This window comes from Marmota monax, unplaced genomic scaffold (genome assembly GCF_021218885.2).
Source record: "Marmota monax isolate L192 unplaced genomic scaffold, Marmota_monax_Labrador192_F-V1.1 WCK01_AAM20220418_F8-fsc00077, whole genome shotgun sequence".
Taxonomy (NCBI): domain Eukaryota; kingdom Metazoa; phylum Chordata; class Mammalia; order Rodentia; family Sciuridae; genus Marmota; species Marmota monax.
The window spans coordinates 4491770-4513459 of NW_026694610.1; the positions used below are offsets into that span (position 1 = coordinate 4491770).

The following is a 21690-nucleotide window of genomic DNA, read 5'->3' on the forward strand; positions in this document are numbered from 1 at the left end:
GTAAGTAGATTATTTGAATTATGAAAATCTGCCTCTAACTTCTGCTGATAGTAGAATCCTTGTATTCTAACATGATGTTTTAATTTTTGGTACTGAATTTTAGTACAGTTTAATGATTTTCATTTTCAGCCCTTAAACTATATTATTAATACTAATGTAAGTGCTATGAGGGCAAAAAAATTGTTGTCTACTGCTTTGTAAATGATGACTATAAGTACCTGACATTCATCTGATTTTTTCACCAGATGATTGAATAAAGAAAGATGACCTGAACAATGATAGGTCATTTTCATAAAACTTGAAACCACAGAACCTTTTTTCAGAATTTAGACTTACACTGTACCATTTTTGGAACATGGCTCAGGTTATCACTCATTTCCAGAAACTCTTCACTCTGGAAAATCATGCTAAATTACTCCTTGTTAAATGAGGTCTCTAAACCCACAATGTGGCTAAGGATGAGAGAATCAAATCATAGTTTTGTGCAACTAGTTGTAAAACACACTTACATAGAAATGGTCGTTTATAAATAGATTGACAGGGCAGCCCAAATTACCAAATCTTTCATTTACTCTTTCTGCAAAGCCTTTGTTGTGTTTTATTCACTAAATATTTTGTGTCTTCTCTTTGCCTAAGAGTATACTAAGCACTATACGCAAAAAAAAAATAATAATAATAAAAATAAAGAGGATACTACCCTAACCTTTGCAGGGGGGTGGATTTCTTAAATCTAGCATATATATCAATTCTCTAAATTTGTTATTAACTGATAAACTTAGTTTAAAATGTCTTGCTGGAGCTGGGGTGTAGCTCACTGGTTGAGTACAAGTTTAGCATATGGAAGGTCCTGGATTCAATCCTTAGCACCCAAATAAATCAAATGTTTTGATTTTTTAATAAATAAATAAATAAATTTTAAAAATTGATCTCATCAGTCTTTTGGTCACAGCAGTAAAAAAGCTGACTGAAGCGTCTGGGGATGTGGCTAAGTGGTTAAGCACCCCTGGGTTCAATGTGCAGTACCAAAATAAATACATAAATAAATAAAATCTAAAACTTGGAAATCAGGCAAAATAAAAACTAGGTATCTTTTAAATGTCTAACTTACCTATCTGAACTTCTGAGAATGGAACTGGTTATTACTCATCAATGTTAGGTCCTAGATATAGTAAAGTTAGGTACTGACTTATAGAAAACTGATAAGGCTACACAACTGGTGTTTGTCCAGTAGAGATAAAAATGATTTGTGTCTGACAAAGAAAACAGCCCCAAGCCTGTGGCCTGTGGAACATTGCATCTAATTTAGCAATCTCATTCCAGCATTAGGGTTTTCAAACTCAACAAAGGAAAGTTCTGTGTATGAAATGGAAAAATCTTCGCCCTCTGCAGTCCCAGCAATACCACTTGCATGACTTCCATATGTGGCTTCCTCCAGACCCTTAGGATTCCACATCTCTTCATTCTCAGGAAACAATGTATGCCCTCTTTATATTTTTTTAAAATATTTTTTTAAGTTGTAGATGGACACAATACCTTTATTCTATTCATTTATTTTTATGTGGTGCTGAGGATCACACCCAGTGCCTCACACGTGCTAGGCAAGCACTCTACCACTGAGCCACGACCCCAGCCCCAAGGTTTGCCCTCTTAATGCTGACTTCTTGCTGCCAATTAAGTTGTTCAGGAGAATTTGATTGATCACTACATCCTCCAATCAATCACAATTACATTGTTTTTCTTCTTCCTGGCCCGATTTTGCAAGTGCAAAGAGACACAAATGATTTGCTGTAGACAGCATAGCTTTCTACCTCCACATTGCAAACATTATCTTCATTCAAGCTTTTTATTAAATAGAATCTATAAAGTGGTACAAGGTCCACAAGGTGACAGCGGAATAGACATTTATAATTCTTGTTTTCCTGATTCCCAGATATGATTCAGGCTATTCTTCACATCGTTGACTAGTGAGCAGTCCAAACAACAGCAAAATGCAATGATTCTGCTCCTGACTAACATCAGGATAACAGACAGACACAGACAGGAAGTACAGAGGGAGGCACAGACTGTCACCACTTTGAGCAGAGACCTGCATGCTCACTCTGACTTTGCCATCCTTCAGCATGTAGCCCTGTGAAGGTCACATCATTGCTCCATATTCCATCAGTCACTGAGGCTGTGCCAACCCACTGAGGAGATGAATATGGATATAAGTCCCATTTCCTGACCCTGAGGAACCTAAAGTCTGCTGCCAAAAGCACAAAATAGAAAATTTTAAATTGAGACTGTCATGAGTGTAAAAAAGATGTACCTGGGATAGGGAAAGATGCTTGAATGTCTAAGCTGTGTTTTAGAGAACAAGAAGAAATTAGCCAGTGAGGAAGAATAAGAAGAAATTAGCCAGTGAGGCTTTCTCAGAGACTTAGGTGGTCATATTTCAGAGCAGTGGAAACTCTGATACACAAACTATGATCTGAAAGACCCGAGTTGAGGGACCTACATGAGCACTGGCTTAGGTGTTTAGCCCAGCACTCGGCAAATGAACGAGGCCAGTGAAGACATCCCTGATATTAGACAACAGGACAGGAGAATGAGAACTCAGGTAGTTACAGAAAGGAAACAATGAGATTGTGCTGGAGGGAGGAGAGATCATGGTGGATCAAAACCTTCCCATTTCCACTCACAGCCTGTCCTGCTCCTCTGTTGTCTGCCTCTGTATATGACATCGTATAAGCCAGAGTTCTGGAAGGCCTCCATGACACCTCCTTCTCTCCCTCCCACATCCAGTCCACCATCAGGTACTGCTAACTCTCTCCCACCATCTCCATCTCTTCAATACAAGCTACTTAGCCCGTTCATGGACTATGGTTGTAGGTATATACTGTCTGGGCTAGTCAAGTCCAGAAATATTCTTTTCAATTCGGTTTTCTCCCTGTAGCCCAGATGAACTCAATACAGTAATGTGACCATAACTACCCTCCCGCCATCACCTCTCCAACCTCCACCCCTGGTTTAAAGCAGTTTGGTGGTTTTCTGGCTCCCTCCCCATTCCATTATGCCCCCTTTGCTCTTGGGATATGGTGACTGTGTGCTACTCATCATGCTTTCTCTTGCCATTGATCTTGTTGTCTGGACTGTTTTCCTTCTTGTTCTCACTCGATTAACGCCATAATTATTTCAGCTCAAGTGTTACTTCACCATGGCGGTCCTCCCTGACCTCCATGCCCAGTAGATCTCGGTTTTTCACTCTCATAACACGGCATTTCTCCCTCATCATATATCACTGTCCTAATTTTACGTCTATTTGATTGGTGGAATTCCCTTCAATAGTATATACAACCTAAGGGAAGAGGTTAGGTCTGGTATTGTTCACCATTAGCCCTACTAATACATAACAGGCCCCTGATAAATATTTTTTCAATGACTAAATAAGGGAATGAATGAGTGAATTGAGGCCAGCAGTCTGGGCAAACATGAGGGACAACAGTGACCAACTCATGACAAACCTTGTGACCACATAAAGAGATTTGGATGTAATCCTGTGGGAGGCTCTGGATGATTCCCATACTGACCAAAGAAATGCAGAGAAATGCATTAGAGGAGCCACTTGGAGGCTCTGTGGGAAGTTGTGTGAGGTGGGGAACACTGAGGTGGGGTCACTGGGGTACGTCTCATTCATCAGTGACTTTCCACCACTCCACTCTGGTCTTTGGTATTCTAATCTCATACAACAGCTAGCACTGCTTTGGACTTTATTTTTCAGTGGTGGGTTCAAGAGAATTCAGGGTTAAGTGGTAACATATAAAACTGCAACTTCTGTCCATCATTTCCTGACCTGTTAAAACCACTGAGGACTGTCACCACATTTTGAGAATAAATTGAGTGACTGGACGTGCAGCTCACTTTGGAGGCTTTCTCAAAGACTTAGGAGGTCATATTTCAGAGCAGTGGAAACTCTGATACACAAACCAGGATCTGAAAGACAAGTATTAAGTCACCAAGGCCAAGAAAGCAAACCAGCTTCAGCTACGAGCCAACTTGCTCACCCCTGTACTCCTCCATCAACCCTGAATCAAGCTCTTATCTTCATTTTGTGACACTAGTACTATGATTTTGATGCTTAATTCGCTTCAAGGCCTTGGACACAAACAGCTTCTAACCCTTTCCACTTTAGATCTATTCAGTCAGATTCAGTGGCCTCTCTGCCAGGGGCTAGGAGTTGGACTCATCCTCCCAGCTCATGTGAGCAGCCTGACGTTGTGGAGAGAACAAGATGATAGTTGGTCCCACTACTTTCTAGCTGTCTAACCTATGGTAGGTCACTTAGTTTGTTTGTGCCTCCATTTCCTGACTGGATAAAATGGCATTAATAATATCTACTCCATACAGGGTTGCTGTGAGGATAAAATGTATTAGTTCATGTAATACTTAGTGTTATGCATGGCTTATAGAAGCCAGTGAATAAATGTCACTTGTTAGTGTCAACCTTATTATTTTTGTCATTATTATTATCATCCTCTTTTAGTTCCAACAATAACCCTATGTATTTATTGCATTCATACTCAGTTTACAAGTCCTAGGAAAATAACAAGCCTTAAGGATAAGACGAGGATCAGAAAAAGCTGGAGATTTAAGAACATGAAAACAAGGATGGATGAGAGTTAGTGGATTCCAGATGGCTCTGCCATCAGGAGTGGGCCTGAGGGTGTCAGGCTGGACTGAAGGAGAGGCACAGACCTGATGGCTGGAAGGATCTGCCTGACTTCATAGAGAATTTCTTCTTGTTCTTCTGAGAGATTTAGTGTTAGATTCCCTCTGAAGTTAAAAGCCTGTTGATTTTAGAAACTCAGATGATGGTTTCTGCATCCACTCTCATCCTCCACCTGATGCATGGGTCTTTAATAGTCCATATAATTGTTGTTCTTTCAAGTTAAATGTCAAAAATATTGGCAAAGAATTTTTAGACTCATACCTTTTTTTTTTCTTTAATCAAAGATTTTTTTCCTCTGATAGTAGATGAGTTATTCCTTAGGCACAGGGGAAGTTTCCAGATTTTACGTTTTACTGCTTGTCTCTTCCTTGTCCATCATCTCTTTCAGTAGCTTATGCCTGGCTAGCAGAGCGTGGTCAGGTTGTGTACCAAATCAAAAATTGCTACTAGGAATTACAGAGAATCAATACAAGATTTTTTTTTTCATTATAGAGAAAGCTTACAAAAAGAGAGCAATTTGTAACAAAAGCTATGTTCTTGTACAATCGTTTCCTATCTCCCAGTTAGGGCTGTTTCTGTGAATAGAGGCTGATTTCCTCCATGTCAGCTCCCTATCCTATAAGGTCACAGTCTCATAAGCATAGGAAAGGGGACGTGGGAAGCAAACTGGACTAGCTGGAGGAAATGAGGTGAGGGGTGAAAAAAGATGAACTAAAAGCTAAATGTATTTTTGTTTGCAGAGGAAATAATTTCATGTAGATGGGTGTGTTTATTTTAACAAGCTCCAATACTGACCAGGTTGCTTTATGAAAACATTTAGCACAAGTCTCTCATCTTTATTGTGAGCCAGCATAATCTCTCTGAAATCCTTTTTCCATCTTGGGTGCGCTTAGGGCTACTTGGTCTAAATGCATCACTAATTATCCTTCCCAAGGGTCCTGTGAGCAAGTGCACTCAAGAAACAAAATCAGCAAGTACTGCTTGGACTTAACCCTTTGTAAGACTTGCAGATAAGAGGCTGAAGGGACTGGGTGGTGGGGGGAGATGTGCTCAGAGAAAGCCTCCTGGAAGAGCTATGACATTTAATTGAAAATGAAGAAAGTATCCTGAAGACCTTGTCACCGAGCTTGTGTGAAAATGTCACACAGTGCAGATGAGAATTTTATGCCGGGCAAACTACTCAGCTGAAAATCACCAGCAATGCGGTCAGTTACGTACTTGTTTTGTCTATAACAGGAACATACAAAAGCAAGGAAGAGAAAGTACTCAAGATTTTGGAGGTAGATATCAGACTCTAATACATATATTTTTCTCTTTAGTGACTATCTGCCAGGTTTTTCCAGAATTGCTCTTGTAGGAGGGTTGAGATGAATGAAAAACTCCTCTGTGGCCAGCTCTTTACTTTTCAGCACCTTACTCTTTCCTTTTTTTTTATTGGTTGCTCAAAACAGTACAAAGCTCTTGACATATCATATTTCATACATTTGATTCAAGTGGGTTATGAGCTCCCATTTTTACCACGTGTACAGATTGCAGGATCGCATTGGTTATACAGCAATGTTTATACATACTGCCATACGAATGTCTGTTGTATTCTGCTGCCTTTCCTATCCCCTTCCTATAACCCCCTCCTCTCCCCTCCCCTCCCATCTTCTCTCTCTACCCCATCTACTCTAATTCACTTCTCTCTCTTGTTTTTTTCCCCATTCCCCTCACATCCTCTTATATGTAATTTTGTATAACAATAAAGGTTTCCTTCCATTTCCATGCAATTCCCCTTCTCTCTCCTATTCCCTCCCACCTCTCTTCCCTGTTTCATGGTAATCTTCTTCTCATGCTCTTCCTCCCTGCTCTGTTTTGAGTTGCCCTCCTTATATCAAAGAAGACGTTCAGCATTTGTTTTTTAGGGATTGGCTAGCTTCGTTTAGCATAATCTGCTCTAATGCCATCCATTTCGATGCAAATGCCATGATTTTGTTATTTTTTAGTGCTGAGTAATATTCCATTGTGTATAAATGCCACATTTTTTTATCCATTCATCTATTGAAGGTCATCTAGGTTGGTTCCACAGTCTAGGTATTGTGAATTGTGCTACTATGAACATTGATGTAGCTGTGTCCTTCCCCAACAGCCCCACTGCTGGAAAACCTCAACAGTGATGCAGACCTAGTCCATATAATTAGATGGTCTAGCCTTGAAGTTGTTCTCATTACTGCTTGATTGCCTGCCCTCCATTCTCCTCTTCATCCCTGCAAAGAACTTGGAAGGGTGTGAGATGCTACCCTTTTTGCAGGCTAACATGCTAGTTTGCCACAAATTTAATGAATGTGATGTTCAGAGAAGACATGAGACTCTTGAATTAGAAGCAAAAGACATTTTTACTCATGGCTCAACATACAACATGAGCTTCATGTTTCCAGCTGTCTCTTGTCCCCAGAGGGGTGATATAAGCAGCCCAGCTGGATACTGTGCACACTGTAAGTTTTACTATAGCTAAGGAGCCCTAAGATAAGGAAACCCCAATTTGGTAAAAGTGATCATAAATAAACTTGTCCAACTTTTGCCCCAGAGGGAGCCATTACCTTATTATTATGAACTGAAAAGAAAATCTGCTCTTTTCTCTGCAGACAGACTATCTTCCAAGGCTATTTGTTATACAGCATCCTTGAAAAGAACAAAAGCTATCAGTGATGATGTGCAAATATAGGAGAGACCTGTGGAAAAAATATGTCCCAACAGTTGCTTTTACAGGCACTAGAATTATTATTACAGATTTTCTGCTTTGTTGTCAAACTTCTGATCCTTTCCCCTTTCATTCCTGTAGTCAGTAGGAGATCTTGCCTGTTTACCGACTTACCACAAAACCTCTCACCAACCTGATCTTCACTTTTTTCCTGGCTAAACCCACATTTTTTCCACCTTTTCTTCACTTTTTGATGAGGGATATACACTCTTACTATTGTCAAAATTGCTGTGTATAAAGATATGTGCAATGCCCAAGATAGGAGAGGACTAAATTCCACTCCTTCTCCTGGAGGCATTTAAAGAAAATGGTACATCATTTTATAAATGGACCCTCATTGTTATACAAAATTACATATATGATGGTGTGAGGGGGAAGAGAAAAAAAAGAGAGAGAGAAATGTGTCACAGTAGATTGGGTAGAGAGAGGTGATGGGAGGGGAGGAGAGGGGAGGGGGGATAGCAAGGGCAGCAGAATACAACAGACACTAGTATTGCTGTATGTATATAGGTGGCTGTATAACCAGTGTGATCCTGCAATCTGTACATGTGGAAAAATAAGAATTCAAACCCTATTTGAATCAAATGTATGATATGTCAAGATCATTGTATTGTCTTGAGCAACTAATAAAATAAAAATAAAAATAACAGGAGGATAAAGACATTTTTATTAAAGCATAAATAATTATCAAAAAAAAGAAAGAAAATGCAGCAAGTACTATGAACCAAGTATGCACAAGATATATTGGCAGAAACCTCATCCAAATTGGGGGAGAGGTGAAAGACTTCCTAGAAATGGCCTATTTGTGTGTTAAAAGGATGAATGGAGGGATGAAAGGAGAAAAATAGCATGTTAGGAAGAGAGGATAGTTTAAAGAAAGGAAGGGAAAAATAGCACAGTGTGTGTGGTGGAGGAGTGCTGATATAAGCCATCTAATGTTGCTGGCATGTAAGCCGTAAGGTTGCAAGGAAGTTGGACTTCAGAGGTTCTTGAGCCATGGGTCCTGGTAAGGGTAGACTTCTGTTTTGACAAAAATGAACATCAATCTGGCAATAGTGATAGATTTGAAGAGGTCAAGGAATAAAGCAGGAAAACAATAGGAGATGCTGCATTTAACATGTCTAGAATGAAAGTTTGAGCTAAGGGCAGTAGGCAGCAAAGGTGGAGAGGAGAGACTATCCTCTAAATTAGCAGCGAATGATGAGAGACTGGGAGGCAGAATCTGCAAGAGAGTAGTCCAACAGGAAGACACTGGCACTTCTCAGTTGGCCAATTTAGTACATGGTGGTTCTTGCAATTGAGACAGGATTTACAGGAAGATCATCGTTTCTCAGGATGCTGAATTGAAGGTATCTATGGAGATATTCATCAGAAGATTTAGGTACATCTGAACTTCAGGAGAGATTTGGAATGATTTATAAATTTTAAAGTTTAAAAAAAAATGATTTCCAAAAACACAACTGTGATTGAGAGTGAACTAAGCCATGAGCCAATGGAAGGGCTGAAGAAGGTCCCTTGGGAGGCCTGAGAAGTGGTCAAAGAGGAAGAGGATGACAGTTTGGAATCCTGAGATAGAGGTATCTGTCCCTGCCTTCTCACTGGGGGGAAATGGGGAGGAGATGGGCATAATCATCCACTACCAATTGCCAAGTCTTTCAAGTTATGCAAAGTGATGAGTTTAAAGAAGTCTTGGGTGGTTTGGAAACCACTAGCCCTGGACTCGTGACTGCAAATGGATTGATTCTAAACCCTGCTCTGCCAATACCTGCTTTGTGACTTGGTTCAGGTGCCATCCAAAATGGCCTGGATTTCCTCACTGTTTAAATACATGATTGGATATGTGATTCCTAAGGTGCTTCAGGGAGATGGGCCTTTCATCATGATGGGAAAATTGGATGCTGAGTTTATGCTGCAACATCTGGAAAATGACTCTGTGTCTCCATTAGGAACACATGTTGCTGACCCTGAACTTGGCTCTGGATGAGGGAAACTGGGTATTTGTAAATATTCACTTGACTTAAGCAGACATTCATGAATGATATGGAAGTTCTTTCAGAATGCTGATTCAAGCTAATATGTAAAAGGACAATATTAGAAAATTGAGCTTCTCAGATCTGTGTTTCCCCCACCAGGGATTATGTGAGCCAAGGTAAAACTAAGCCCCATCTACTTCCACCACCTCTGTAGCCATTAGGATTATTAACAAGCTATTTATTTATTTATTTTGAAAATATTGAATCTTCAGCTCAAGTCAGGGCTGCTTCTCACTTTTTATTTTTTTTAGGTGTCAATTTTTTAGGTGTCAATTATTTACTTACATGAGGTACTGAGAATCGAATCCAGTGCCTCACAGATGCTAGCCAAGTGTTCTACCACCGAGCTACAATTCAAGCCCTCTAATAAGCTTTTATATTCATGGTTACTTAAGTAGGGAAGTTTATAAACTTTAAAGTAGGTATGGGGATATGTGTGTGGGTGTATGTGAATACACCGATATGTGAGTGTGGTTTTGTAATTATATGTTCAATGTGGTCATTGCCACAAATAAAATAAAACATTTTGGTAGAAAACAGGAGGAAAATTGGAAGAAAGATTATTCTTTTTTTATGAAAAATAGCTTTAGATAGAGCCATAATAATTCAGGAAAGACTGTAAAGTATTGTGATTCTCTGAACATAAGCATGCTCAATTTTGTTTATTGAAAAGCTTATGTCCACCACCAATTGGGACGAGTAGATTCAGACAATTTAAATTTTCTATTACCTGTATTTCTTTTATTTTAAATGAACAAAAACCCCAGTTCCTTCTTTTACTTTATGTCTCTTTACTAAAATGTATGTTTTGTTCGTGTTTTTAGTCAGAACACCTTTTATTTTGAGCTGTTCCCATTCTGTCTGCAGTTCTTCCTTTCAAACAAAGAAAGAGATCTTGGATTGCTATTGAACCAAGATGTTTATCCTTGAACTTCATTGTGTAATCAAAGGGAAATTTACAAGTCTGAAAAATGGGAACTGACTTCCAGAGCCAGGGAGAGGAACAAATTCAATAGCTGCATTATTAGACCACCTTATTAGAATCCTTCAGGGAAGACATAACTGTGGTGTAAATCAGTATCACCAAGGAAAAAAACTCTAGGCCTCATTTCAAAACCATGACAGACAGCCCAAGAATCTCAGAACACAAGTACCATTTAATTCTTGGTTCCTGGAGTGAGAGTTTGTTATGATGCCCTTGCTTCTTAGCTTCCTGTGAACAAAAATCTAGATACTGGGATGGAAAGCCATGGCAGACAGGTGCAGTAGCATGGCGACATTAAATTAAGAAGTCTTTCAGAGGATTACTAGAATATCAGTGATTTCTCCAGCGTTTCCTTTGAGCTTCCCTTCCTTGATTCTGGTAGCCTAATCTGTTAAGTGTGACTTTAGCTGTTGCGAAGGGCCACTCCAGTTCAGATGACAACTGTCAGAAGGATATGTTTGGGAGCTGATGAGATCTTTAGCTGTCTAACTACTTTTAGAATATAATGTCTTGGGAAGTTTATAAACTTTATGAGTTTTATAAACTTGATGAGTGTTGTAGTTCATAATCAGATACATGTGTTTAGAGCCAGGCTAGGCATTCTTGAGGATCTAAAGAAAGTTTGGTAAATTTTCAGATTATTTAATTATCAGGTCTTGAATACCCATCCACCACAGCAAAGTCAGGAGTTGTACAGGATATAGAGTCTTTGGAGCATTAATAAAATAATGGAGGACCCATAAAAGACTTAAAAATGCAAAATGACATTACAGATCTAACCATTTATATAACTAGTTGCATCCATGCAGAAATATTCTGATACATGAATAAATACATAAAATAATAATGACATGTGAATACATTCTTCAAATGTGAGTCTTGGTAAGAGAAATATTAAAATCTAGGTGCTGTTTGTGGCTTTACCATTTGCAAACTATACCAATTCCAATCGCCACAGAAAACATTCTTCTCATCTGTAGATGGGGGTTAATCATTGCTCTCTGAACTACTTCATGAGTGTTTACAATATCAAGTGAGATGAAGTATGCAGAAGTAATTTAAAAGATGTATGTGATAAGCACATGCCATGTGGATTTATTATTGTGTACAACCTCACTGAGACTCAAATATATAGAAAACTAGATAGTATACAGTTACCACTAGAGTCTTTCTCTCACATTTGGTATGATTCATCTTAAGTGATGTCCATGACTTTTGCTTCTGTTTTATACCCTTTCTTTCTCTATATATTTTTAAGTTTATAAACATTGTTTATATTTATTGTGTACAGCATGATGTTTTGAAATAAGTCTACACTGTGAAATGGCAAAGTCAGGCTAATTCATTACCTTACATACAATTTGTGTATTTGTGTGGTGAGAACACTTAAAATTTGTGCTCTTGATGACTCTGAAGTCTATAGAACATTGCTGTCAACTAGTCACCATGTCATACAGTAGATCTCTTGAATTTTCTCCTCTTGTCTAAACTGAAATTTTGAATCCTTTGATCAACATCTTCCAACACTCTTACCCCCAACCTGTGCTCTCTGCTTCTGAGTTCTACATACATGAGATCCCATGTTATTTGTCCTTCTGTGTGAGGATCATTTTATGTCATATGAAGTCATTCAGGTTCATCCATTTTGTTGCAAGTAACAGAACTTCCTTCTTTCACGAGACTGACTAGTATTTCATTATGCATATATCCCACACTTCCTTTCTCCTTTCCTCTGTTATCAGATGATTAGGCTGATTCCGTGTCTGGCTATTATGAATAATGCTTCAGTGAACCTAGGGATGCAGATATCTTTTCATCATACCAATTTCATTCCCCATGGATACCTACTCAGTAGCAGGATGGCTGGATCATAAGGTAGTTCTAATTTTAATTTCTTGAGAAACTACCATGCTGTTCTTAATAATGTTAGAACCAAATTACACTCCCACTTATAGCTTGCAATTTCTTTTCCACATTTGCTGATGCTTTTTATTTTCATCATTTTTAAATTTTTTATTTTTATTTATACATGACAGTCGAATGTATTTTGACATATTGCACATACATGGAGTATAACTTGCCATTCTTGTGGTTGTACATGATGTTGACTTATACTGGTTGTGTATTCATATATGAACACAGGAAAGTTATGTCCAATTCACTCTACTCTCTTTTCTATTCCCATCTGTCATCATTTTGATAATAGTCCTTCTAACAGCTGAGGTGATATCTCTTTGTGATTTTTAATTTGCATTTTTCTAATAGTGATTTTGAGCACTTTTGAGATACCTATTGGCCATTGGTATGTTTCTCTTTTGAGAAGTGTGTATTTATGGTTTCCCTCATTATTAACTGGGTTATTTATTTCTTGCCATCCAGCACCACTATGGAAAAGGCCATCTTCCCTTCAATGCATTGCTTTTTCACCTGTGTCAAAAATCTGTTATGCAAGCTAATATGGGTCAGTTTGGGGATTCTCTGTCTGTTCCTTTCACCTGTGTGTCTATTGCTGCACCTATGTCACGCCATCTTGGTTATTATAACTATTAAGTACATCTTCATTTCAGGATGAGTGATTCATCCCACTTTATTTTTATTTGTTCAGAATTGTTGTAGCTAATCTGAGGCTTGTGCTTTTGCATGTAAATTTTAGAATGACCTTATGTATGTCTACAAAAGACCTTGCCAAGATTTTGATAGGAATTGCAATAAAGCTATAGATTAATTTTGAGAGAATGGACATCTTTACTGAGTTGAATCTGTTAACCCACAAACATCTTTACTGAGTTGAATCTTTAATCTGTCTATTTATTTAGGTCTTTTTTTTTCTTTTAATGGCATTTTGTAATTTTCAGGATACAGATTCTGTACCTGTTTTGTTAGTTTTATAAAAGTATTTCATTGCTATGGAACAATTGTAAATGGTAATAATATGTTTCAAATTAATGAGTGTTCTCTCAGAGATCCCTCCCTCCCCCAAAGAAAGAAATGTAGGGTTAAAAACAGACCTTAAAGATGTCTGATCATAGTTGATGTTTTATATGATGCCCTGCCTTCCTGTCTGAGGGGGTTTACCATCCCAGTGAAGCCAGTGACCAACTACAACCACAGGCTTCATCTAGGAACCTTTGTTCTCATATTTTTAATTGAAAATCTGAGCTGAATGACCTTGAGGTAGTTCCTCATACCCTGAAGTTTAATGTTCCCTTTTTATAAAATTACATAATAATGCTAAATAATGCAGGGTAGATGTGATTAAATTTAATGAGATAACATATGAAAGTATCTAGCATACAGTAAATAATCAAGAAATGTTTCCTTCCTTTCCCCTTTTCTCTTTTACTTTCTCTCTCTCTCTCTCTCTCTCTCTCTCTCTCTCTCTCTCTCTCTCTTCCTTCCTCTTTCTTGCCATTCATATTTATGACACCTTGTCAGTCCTTTATGGTAGGTGGAGACAATCTATCTGTTCCCATCTAGGGATGGTCACAGGTCTCCTACAGCCTGGCTGGTTGATTTGGAGGCTGGCTCCCCCATGTTCAGCTGGTCCCCTGGAACTCCTCCCCCTCCTCCTCCATACCTCATTCTGCTGGATCATGTGGCTGGTGATGAGGATAATTAAGTGACAGTTTGTTTTTTCATTTAAAATTCTTATGCTAAGCTGTATGGTGAGTTTTCATGCACAATGAGCCACTGCCTATGTTTTCATGAAAGGAAGGTGGTCTGTGGTCGTTAAGTAGCATGAGTAGGTGAACATGGCTCTAACAGGCAACTGAAGCCCCTCAGGTTTTATTTCATTTGGGTGCAGACCTCAGCAAAATATAAAATAGTAGAGAAGCAGGCAGATGCAGAGACTCTCCTGAAGCTCTTGGCCTGAGCACATAGTAATAGTCCCAGCTGAGAGTGGGCCAAGGAAGATCGTCAGCCTCCCAGGAGAATCAGCCCGAAACAGGAACAGTTTATGTAGAAGCCTTTTTTAAGACATTAATTAATTAATTAATTTGTTCTAATTTGTTATACATGACAGCAGCATGCATTCCAATTCATAGTACACAAATGGAGCGCAATTTTTCATTTCTCTGGTTGTACATGAAGTAGAGTCATTCCCTTCAGTAAATTAATGTAGAAGCCTTGAAGAAGTGCAGGAAGGGAAAGTAATTCCTCCTTTAGACAACACTCAAATTTAACTGGAGTCTTTCTACAGCTGATTATGCTGTTTTTTCTTCTCCCTGCTTTGACACATTCTTATCCAGTTAATTTGTAACAATCCTCTTCCCATCCCCAGTAGAAGCTGAGGGCCAAATGTATGACTCTGGGATTGTGCTGGACCTCAGAAGCCCTTGTAAGTGCAGACTGAGGGCATCAACTACAGCATCCTAATTGCTGTCAGATGACCAATTATTCTAAAGAGTCAGAGCCTAGAAAAATTATATTACATCTGTCCTCCACTCACAGGTGTCAAACCAAGATGGAAACTGTAGACAAGAAAATCCAGTACAGCCCCAGCTTTGAAGGATAACTTATGAGATAAGGAAGCTTTTTTTTTTTTAAAATCTATTCATTTTCCATTAGAAATTTAAGTGCTTCTTTTGAATTGTATTGGTTTAGGATTCAGAGAGCCACTCAAAATAGAACTTTAAATGATTGTTGGTCTTTGATAATGTATATTTTTAATTTCTCTTCAAGGGCTGCTTGTCCTGGTGATAATTTCTCTCCTGGAGTTCCCCCTTTCAGGCAGTTTTAGTAGAAGTCATGAGCACAATTGTGTTTAGAGCACAGTTAGCCCACAAGAGTAAGCTGGCCTCTGCCAGATTCCTGCCAAATGTCTGATGCACCCAGCCTGAGCTCATCTCATCTTCTGGAGCCTAATGCTTAATGCACTGAGCCCTGACCACAGTGAGCTCACCCATATTGATCTCTTCCTCTCCTTTTTCCAGCAAGGACTGAAAATAACCCACCATGCAGAGAAAACACTGTCCAGCTTCTGCAAGTGGCAGAAGAGCATCAATCCCAAGAGTGACCTCAATCCTGTCCATCATGATGTGGCTGTCCTTATTACCAGGTATGCCAGAGACTATGAGGAATCTGGGGGCAGCAAGTTGCATGGAGCTGGTAGCAGAAAGGCTTGCCAATTACTCGTGTTTATGAGATTCTCACTGTTCTTTGCTACTTTTGTTCATCAGTGGCCTAGGCAGCTCCTGACCCCATCACACTTGGCTAATATGACAGAGCCCTCCTTGATGATAAACTGTAGCACAATGAAGATTTCCTATTTAAACTGGCTGCTTCATCCAGCTCTAAATACAATCAAGAAGCTTGTTTCCAGAGCCTCATAAAAGACTCCTGTAACTCCCATTCATTTGACCCAGCTACACCACTGCTGAGTATTTATCCAAAATATTAAAATAAGCACATGGTAGGAATACAATGCCTACCCAGGTTTATAGCAGTGCAATTCACAATAGCCAAGCTGTGGAACCAGCCTAGGTGTCCATCAACAAACAAATGGATAAATAGAATGTGGTATAAATATGGAGTTGAGTTTTATTCGGCATAAAGAAGAGTGAAATTATATCAATTTCAAGAAAATGGATTAAACTAAAGAACATCATGTTAAGTGAAATAAACCAAACTCAGAAAGTCAAGGGTTGTATGTTTTCTCTTACGTGTGGAAAGTAGAAAGAAAAAAAGAGGAAAAAGGGATCTCCTGGAAGTATAAGGGAGACCAGTAGAATTAAAGAAGAGTTTCAGGGGAAGGAAGGTGAAGGGGAAAGGGGACGTACTGGGGAAGAAAATGATCAAATTACATTATGTGCCTATATAAATATGTCATGATGAATCCCACTATTACATATAATTGCAATGCATCAATAAGAAGTTTTAAAGACTTCTGCAACTTTAAATCAGTGGAATTTCCAATTCTTTGTTTTTATGTTTAAAAAATTCTCCAATTAATAAAATGCAACTTTTTCTACAGAAATCTATTTTCTTTTTTAAAGCACAAAGCAAACACACACTAACTGTTGTTGAGAATATAAGGAACAGGTGCTCCATTGAGTAGGCAGAGTGGTTGGGTTATACCTTTCTCCCTTTTATCCCCATAACAATATGGTTCTGTTCTGATCACACATAGACCCTGTGGTACTAATAAAAACCATCAAGCCTTCCAGGACTCATAACTGTGAAGAGCCAGTGAATTTTCCTGGTCAGCCCAGGTCCTTTGAAGTCTGTTTTCTTATTTATGCCTAAACCATTTATTGAGCTAATAAATGTATTGAACTCACCCACCCCTACTCTGGAAGAACCATATTCCTACAATTTTTTTTTTACTTTCTTCCCCCCTCTGCCCCCCGCTTTAAAACTAAACACTTAGTAAGCTCTCCATAAACAATTTCTTAGTGGACACGACCTCTTGCCATATCAACCTGAGAAGGTCAGTGGATTAGCAGTACTGTGTGCCAGGCACTACAGAAGAGTTTACATTCTAAAAGGGATAAATTAGTTTTCTGGGCACCCTATGCAGATTCAGAGGCATTCATAAATCAAAAATAGAAAAAGCCTCTGGGCCCTGCCCTTCAGCCACAGAGAACCAGAGCCCCTGTGCTACATTCCACATCCACACCAACCTATTTTCCGGGAGAACTACTGATCAACCCAAGGTGTCACAGAACCCAATGAACCTACTATTACAGGTTTGTGCTAAAGATTTCCCTGGGAACATATTTGCATTTAACCAGGTTCTCATAATTTCACTTGAAAAAGTGATTCTGATGGTTGGAGTTTCTGATCAGAGTAAGGCAGGTATTTGTAGAGTATGGGGACTGATTTTTCATCTCCTGTAGACATTCTTTGCACTGCATGATGACAGAACCAAGGTATTCGAAGGAAGCCTGTCCTTCACAGGACAACCCATTCCCAGGGCCTTCTTAGAAGTGGAAAGACTTTCAAGTTCTAAAATAAAACTCAGTAATATTGGCATTTTGGGCTGGATAATTCTGTTTTGTGGGTTGTTGTCTTCTATGTTGTGGTATATTTAGCAGCATCTCTGACCTCTGCTCATGAGATGCCAATAGCATCCTCATACAAGTTGTGACAACCCAAACTGTCTCCAGATATTGACAAACATCCTTTTGGAAGGGATGAAAAGCAAAATCACCTCCCTGCCCCACTCAAACCATTTTGAAAACCATTGGCCTGAAAAAATTAGTGGGATCAGGGAGAAAAGGAGATATGAGACTGAGCTTTGCCAGTACAGACTAGTCTGAGATCCACATTAACAGAATTCTCTAAAGAGCTGTATTCAAGAGAAGGTGGATTTGGCTGGGAACATAGTCCATGTGTTTGCACTGGCAGCTAGTGGTGGTATTCCAAGGCATATTTTCTCTTATATACTGTCCCTGGTGCACAGTGGAAGTTGAGCTAATCTCCTTGTGGAGGCTGAAGCCCCTTACCTGAAAGAACCATATTCCTACAATGTTTTATTACCTTCTCCCCCCACCCTTTAAAGCTAAACACTTAGTAGGCTCTCCATAAACAATGACCTAGTGGACACGACCTCTTGCCATATCAACCTGAGAAGGTCAGTGGAGTAGAACTGAGGGCCATGCATCTTCCCTAGAAACTCCCTGAAGACCTGCACTTTTTGAATGAAATAGTAACAAGTGCATCCTGCAGAAGAGATAGGAGCATGTTCAATTGTTTCTCCTATAGAAATATTTAAATGATTGGGTTGTCTCTGATTTGATATCTAGCTCCTTGATCCACTTTGAGTTAACTTTTGTGCATGGCGAGAGGAGGGGATTCAGTTTCATTTTGTTGCATATGGATTTCCAGTTTTCCCAGCACCATTTGTTGAAGATGCTATCCTCCCTCCATTGCATGCTTTTAGCTCCTTTATCAAATATAAGATAGTTGTAGCTTTGTGGATTAGTCTCTGTGTCCTCTATTCTGTACCATTGGTCCACCCTCCTGTTTTGGTACCAGTACCATGCTGTTTTTGTTACTATTGCTCTGTAATATAGTTTTAAGTCTGGTATCGCTATACCGCCTGATTCGCACTTCCTGCTTAGAATTGCTTTTGCTATTCTGGGTCTTTTATTTTTCCATATGAATTTCATGATTGCTTTATCCATTTCTACAAGAAATGCCATTGGGATTTTGATTGGCATTGCATTAAACCTATAGAGAACTTTTGGTAATATCGCCATTTTGATGATGTTAGTTCTGCCTATCCATGAACAGGGTATATTTTTCCATCTTCTAAGATCTTCTTCTACTTCTCTTTTTAGGGTTTTGTAGTTTTCATTATATAAATCTTTCACCTCTTTTGTTAGGTTGATTCCCAAGTATTTTATTTTTTTTGAGGATATTGTGAATGGAGTGTTTTTCCTCATTTCCGTTTCAGAAGTTTTGTCACTGATATACAGAAATGCCTTTGATTTATGCGTGTTGATTTTATATCCTGCCACTTTGCTGAATTCATTTATTAGTTCTAGTAGTTTTTTTTGTAGACCCTTTTGGGTCTGCTAGGTATAGAATCATGTCATCTGCAAATAGTGATAATTTAAGTTCTTCCTTTCCTATTTTTATGCCTTTAATTTCTTTCGTCTGTCTAATTGCTCTGGCCAGTGTTTCGAGAACTATATTGAATAGAAGTGGTGATAGAGGGCATCCCTGTCTTGTTCCAGATTTTAGGGGGAATGTCTTCAATTTTTCTCCATTGAGAATGATGCTAGCCTGGGGCTTAGCATAGATAGCTTTTACAATGTCGAGGTAAGTTCCTGTTATCCCTAGTTTTTCTAATGTTTTGAACATAAAGGGATGCTGTACTTTGTCGAATGCTTTTTCTGCGTCTATTGAGATGATCATATGGTTCTTATTTTTAAGTCTATTGATGTGGTGAATAACATTTATTGATTTCCGTATATTGAACCATCAGGGTCGGGCTCCAAATTCCTTAATAGGACACCCATAGCACAAAAGTTTATAACAAAAATCAACAAATGGGACTTACTTAAACTGAAAAGTTTTCTCTCAGCAAGAGAAACAATAAAAGAGGTAAATAGGGAGCCTACATCTTGGGAACAAATTTTTACTCCTCACACTTCAGATAGAGCCCTAATATCCAGAGTATACAAAGAACTCAAAAAATTAAACAATAAGAAAACAAATAACCCAATCAACAAATGGGCCAAAGACCTGAACAGACACTTCTCAGAGGAGGACATACAATCAATCAACAAGTACATGAAAAAATGCTCACCATCTCTAGCAGTCAGAGAAATGCAAATCAAAACCACCCTAAGATACCATCTCACTCCAGTAAGATTGGCAGCCATTATGAAGTCAAACAACAACAAGTGCTGGAGAGGATGTGGGGAAAAGGGTACTCTTGTACATTGCTGGTGGGACTGCAAACTGGTGTGGCCAATCTGGAAAGCAGTATGGAGATTCCTGGGAAAGCTGGGAATGGAACCACCATTTGACCCAGCTATTGCCCTTCTTGGACTTTTCCCTGAAGACCTTAAAAGAGCGTACTACAGGGATACTGCTACATCGATGTTCATAGCAGCACAATTCACAATTGCTAGACTGTGGAACCAACCCAGATGCCCTTCAATAGATGAATGGATAAAAAAAATGTGGCATTTATACACCATGGAGTATTACGCAGCACTAAAAAATGACAAAATCATAGAATTTGCAGGGAAATGGATGGCACTAGAGCAGATTAAGCTTAGTGAAGCTAGCCAATCCCTAAAAAACAAATACCAAATGTCTTCTTTGATATAATGAGAGCAACTAAGAACAGAGCAGGGAGGAAGAGCAGGAAGAAAAGATTAACATTAAACAGATACATAAGGTGGGATGGAAAGGGAGAGAAAAGGGAAATTGCATGGTAATGGAGGGAGACCCTCATTGTTATACAAAATTACATATAAGAGGTTGTGAGGGGAATGGGGAAATAAACAAGGAGAGATATGAATTACAGTGGATGGGATAGAGAGAGAAGATGGGAGGGGAGGGAGGGGGGATGGTACAGGATAGGAAAGGTAGCAGAATACAACAGTTACTAATAGGGCATTATGTAAAAATGTGGATGTGTAACCGATGTGATTCTGCAATCTGTATTTGGGGTAAAATTGGGAGTTCATAACCAACTTGAATCTAATGTATGAAATAGGATATGTCAAGAGCTTTATAATGTTTTGAACAACCAATAAAAAAAATAATAAATGATTGGGTTGTATGATGTAGCTCAATGAGCCACCCAGAGCTGCTGCCATTGAGGGCAGGACTTAATCTGTGGTGTGTATGTGCTGAGAATGAGCTGTTCCCTGCTGTTTCAGCCATTGCCATCCAGAGAGATACCCCTCACACAGGTTCTCAGACCATGGGTCTTTTCCATGGCCCAAAGGACACAAAAACCAGGAGACCATTTTATGCTAGAAATGGGGCTACACAGCTCCATTAACAAAAGGTTTCAATTATCTAAAGCTCAGGACTTCATTGGTATTCATGCTAGTCAAGAAGTATTGGCCAAGAGCTCTTCTTATACGGAAGAAACTCAAATGCCCAATTAATCACTCTTCCAAAACTCTTGTCAGTGATTGAAATAATCCGTGATAGAATGAGAGCACATTTTTTACATTTAAAAGTTGTAACTATTTTTTATGAGGTTCTAGGAACCTTTCCTCTCTTTTTCCAGGGTCAGTAAATAGTGAATTACTGGTTACAAGAAGCAGCAAGATTCGAGAGAGTTTGTGTGTGTGGTGGGGGTGGGGGGCGTGCACTCCCTCTTGTGCGAAGTATTGAGAGTGTGTAGGGGCTAGACAATTGATTTGATTTTTGTATGATAGAAACAATCAACTTTTTCATAAATAAAAGAAGTTCTTCAATGAGGTCTTTTAAACTTTTCCATTAGTGTCCCATAGGTACACCTAACAGTGGGGTCCATCCCAACACATCATTCATGCATGGAATGAAATTCGGTCCACCTCATTTCCCAGCACTACCTCCCTCTCCCTGCACTCTACTTCACCGTCCTGCCTTCATTCATCCACTCCACTGTTTCTCTAAGTTGATGCTTTACAGGTGTACACAAAGGTGGAGTTCACTGTGGCAGATTTATAAATGGACGTAACATAATTTGGTCAATTTCGTTTCAGTTCTTTTCTTTTCCTCTCTCCTCATTCCCCCTTAATCCCCTTCCTCTACTCCATTG

At 39.0% G+C, this 21690-nt stretch overlaps 1 protein-coding gene across 5 annotated transcripts in view; it reads left to right on the plus strand.

Moving 5' to 3' along the window:
- Nucleotides 1-21690, plus strand: part of Adamts12 (ADAM metallopeptidase with thrombospondin type 1 motif 12) — a 303466-nt gene that overhangs the window by 169567 nt on the left and 112209 nt on the right. For all 5 annotated transcript variants that reach the window (XM_046422269.2, XM_046422266.2, XM_046422268.2 and 2 more), the window contains one exon: nucleotides 15404-15528. In XM_046422269.2, the coding sequence (XP_046278225.1) occupies nucleotides 15404-15528 (125 nt within the window). The remainder of the gene's footprint in view (nucleotides 1-15403; nucleotides 15529-21690) is intronic.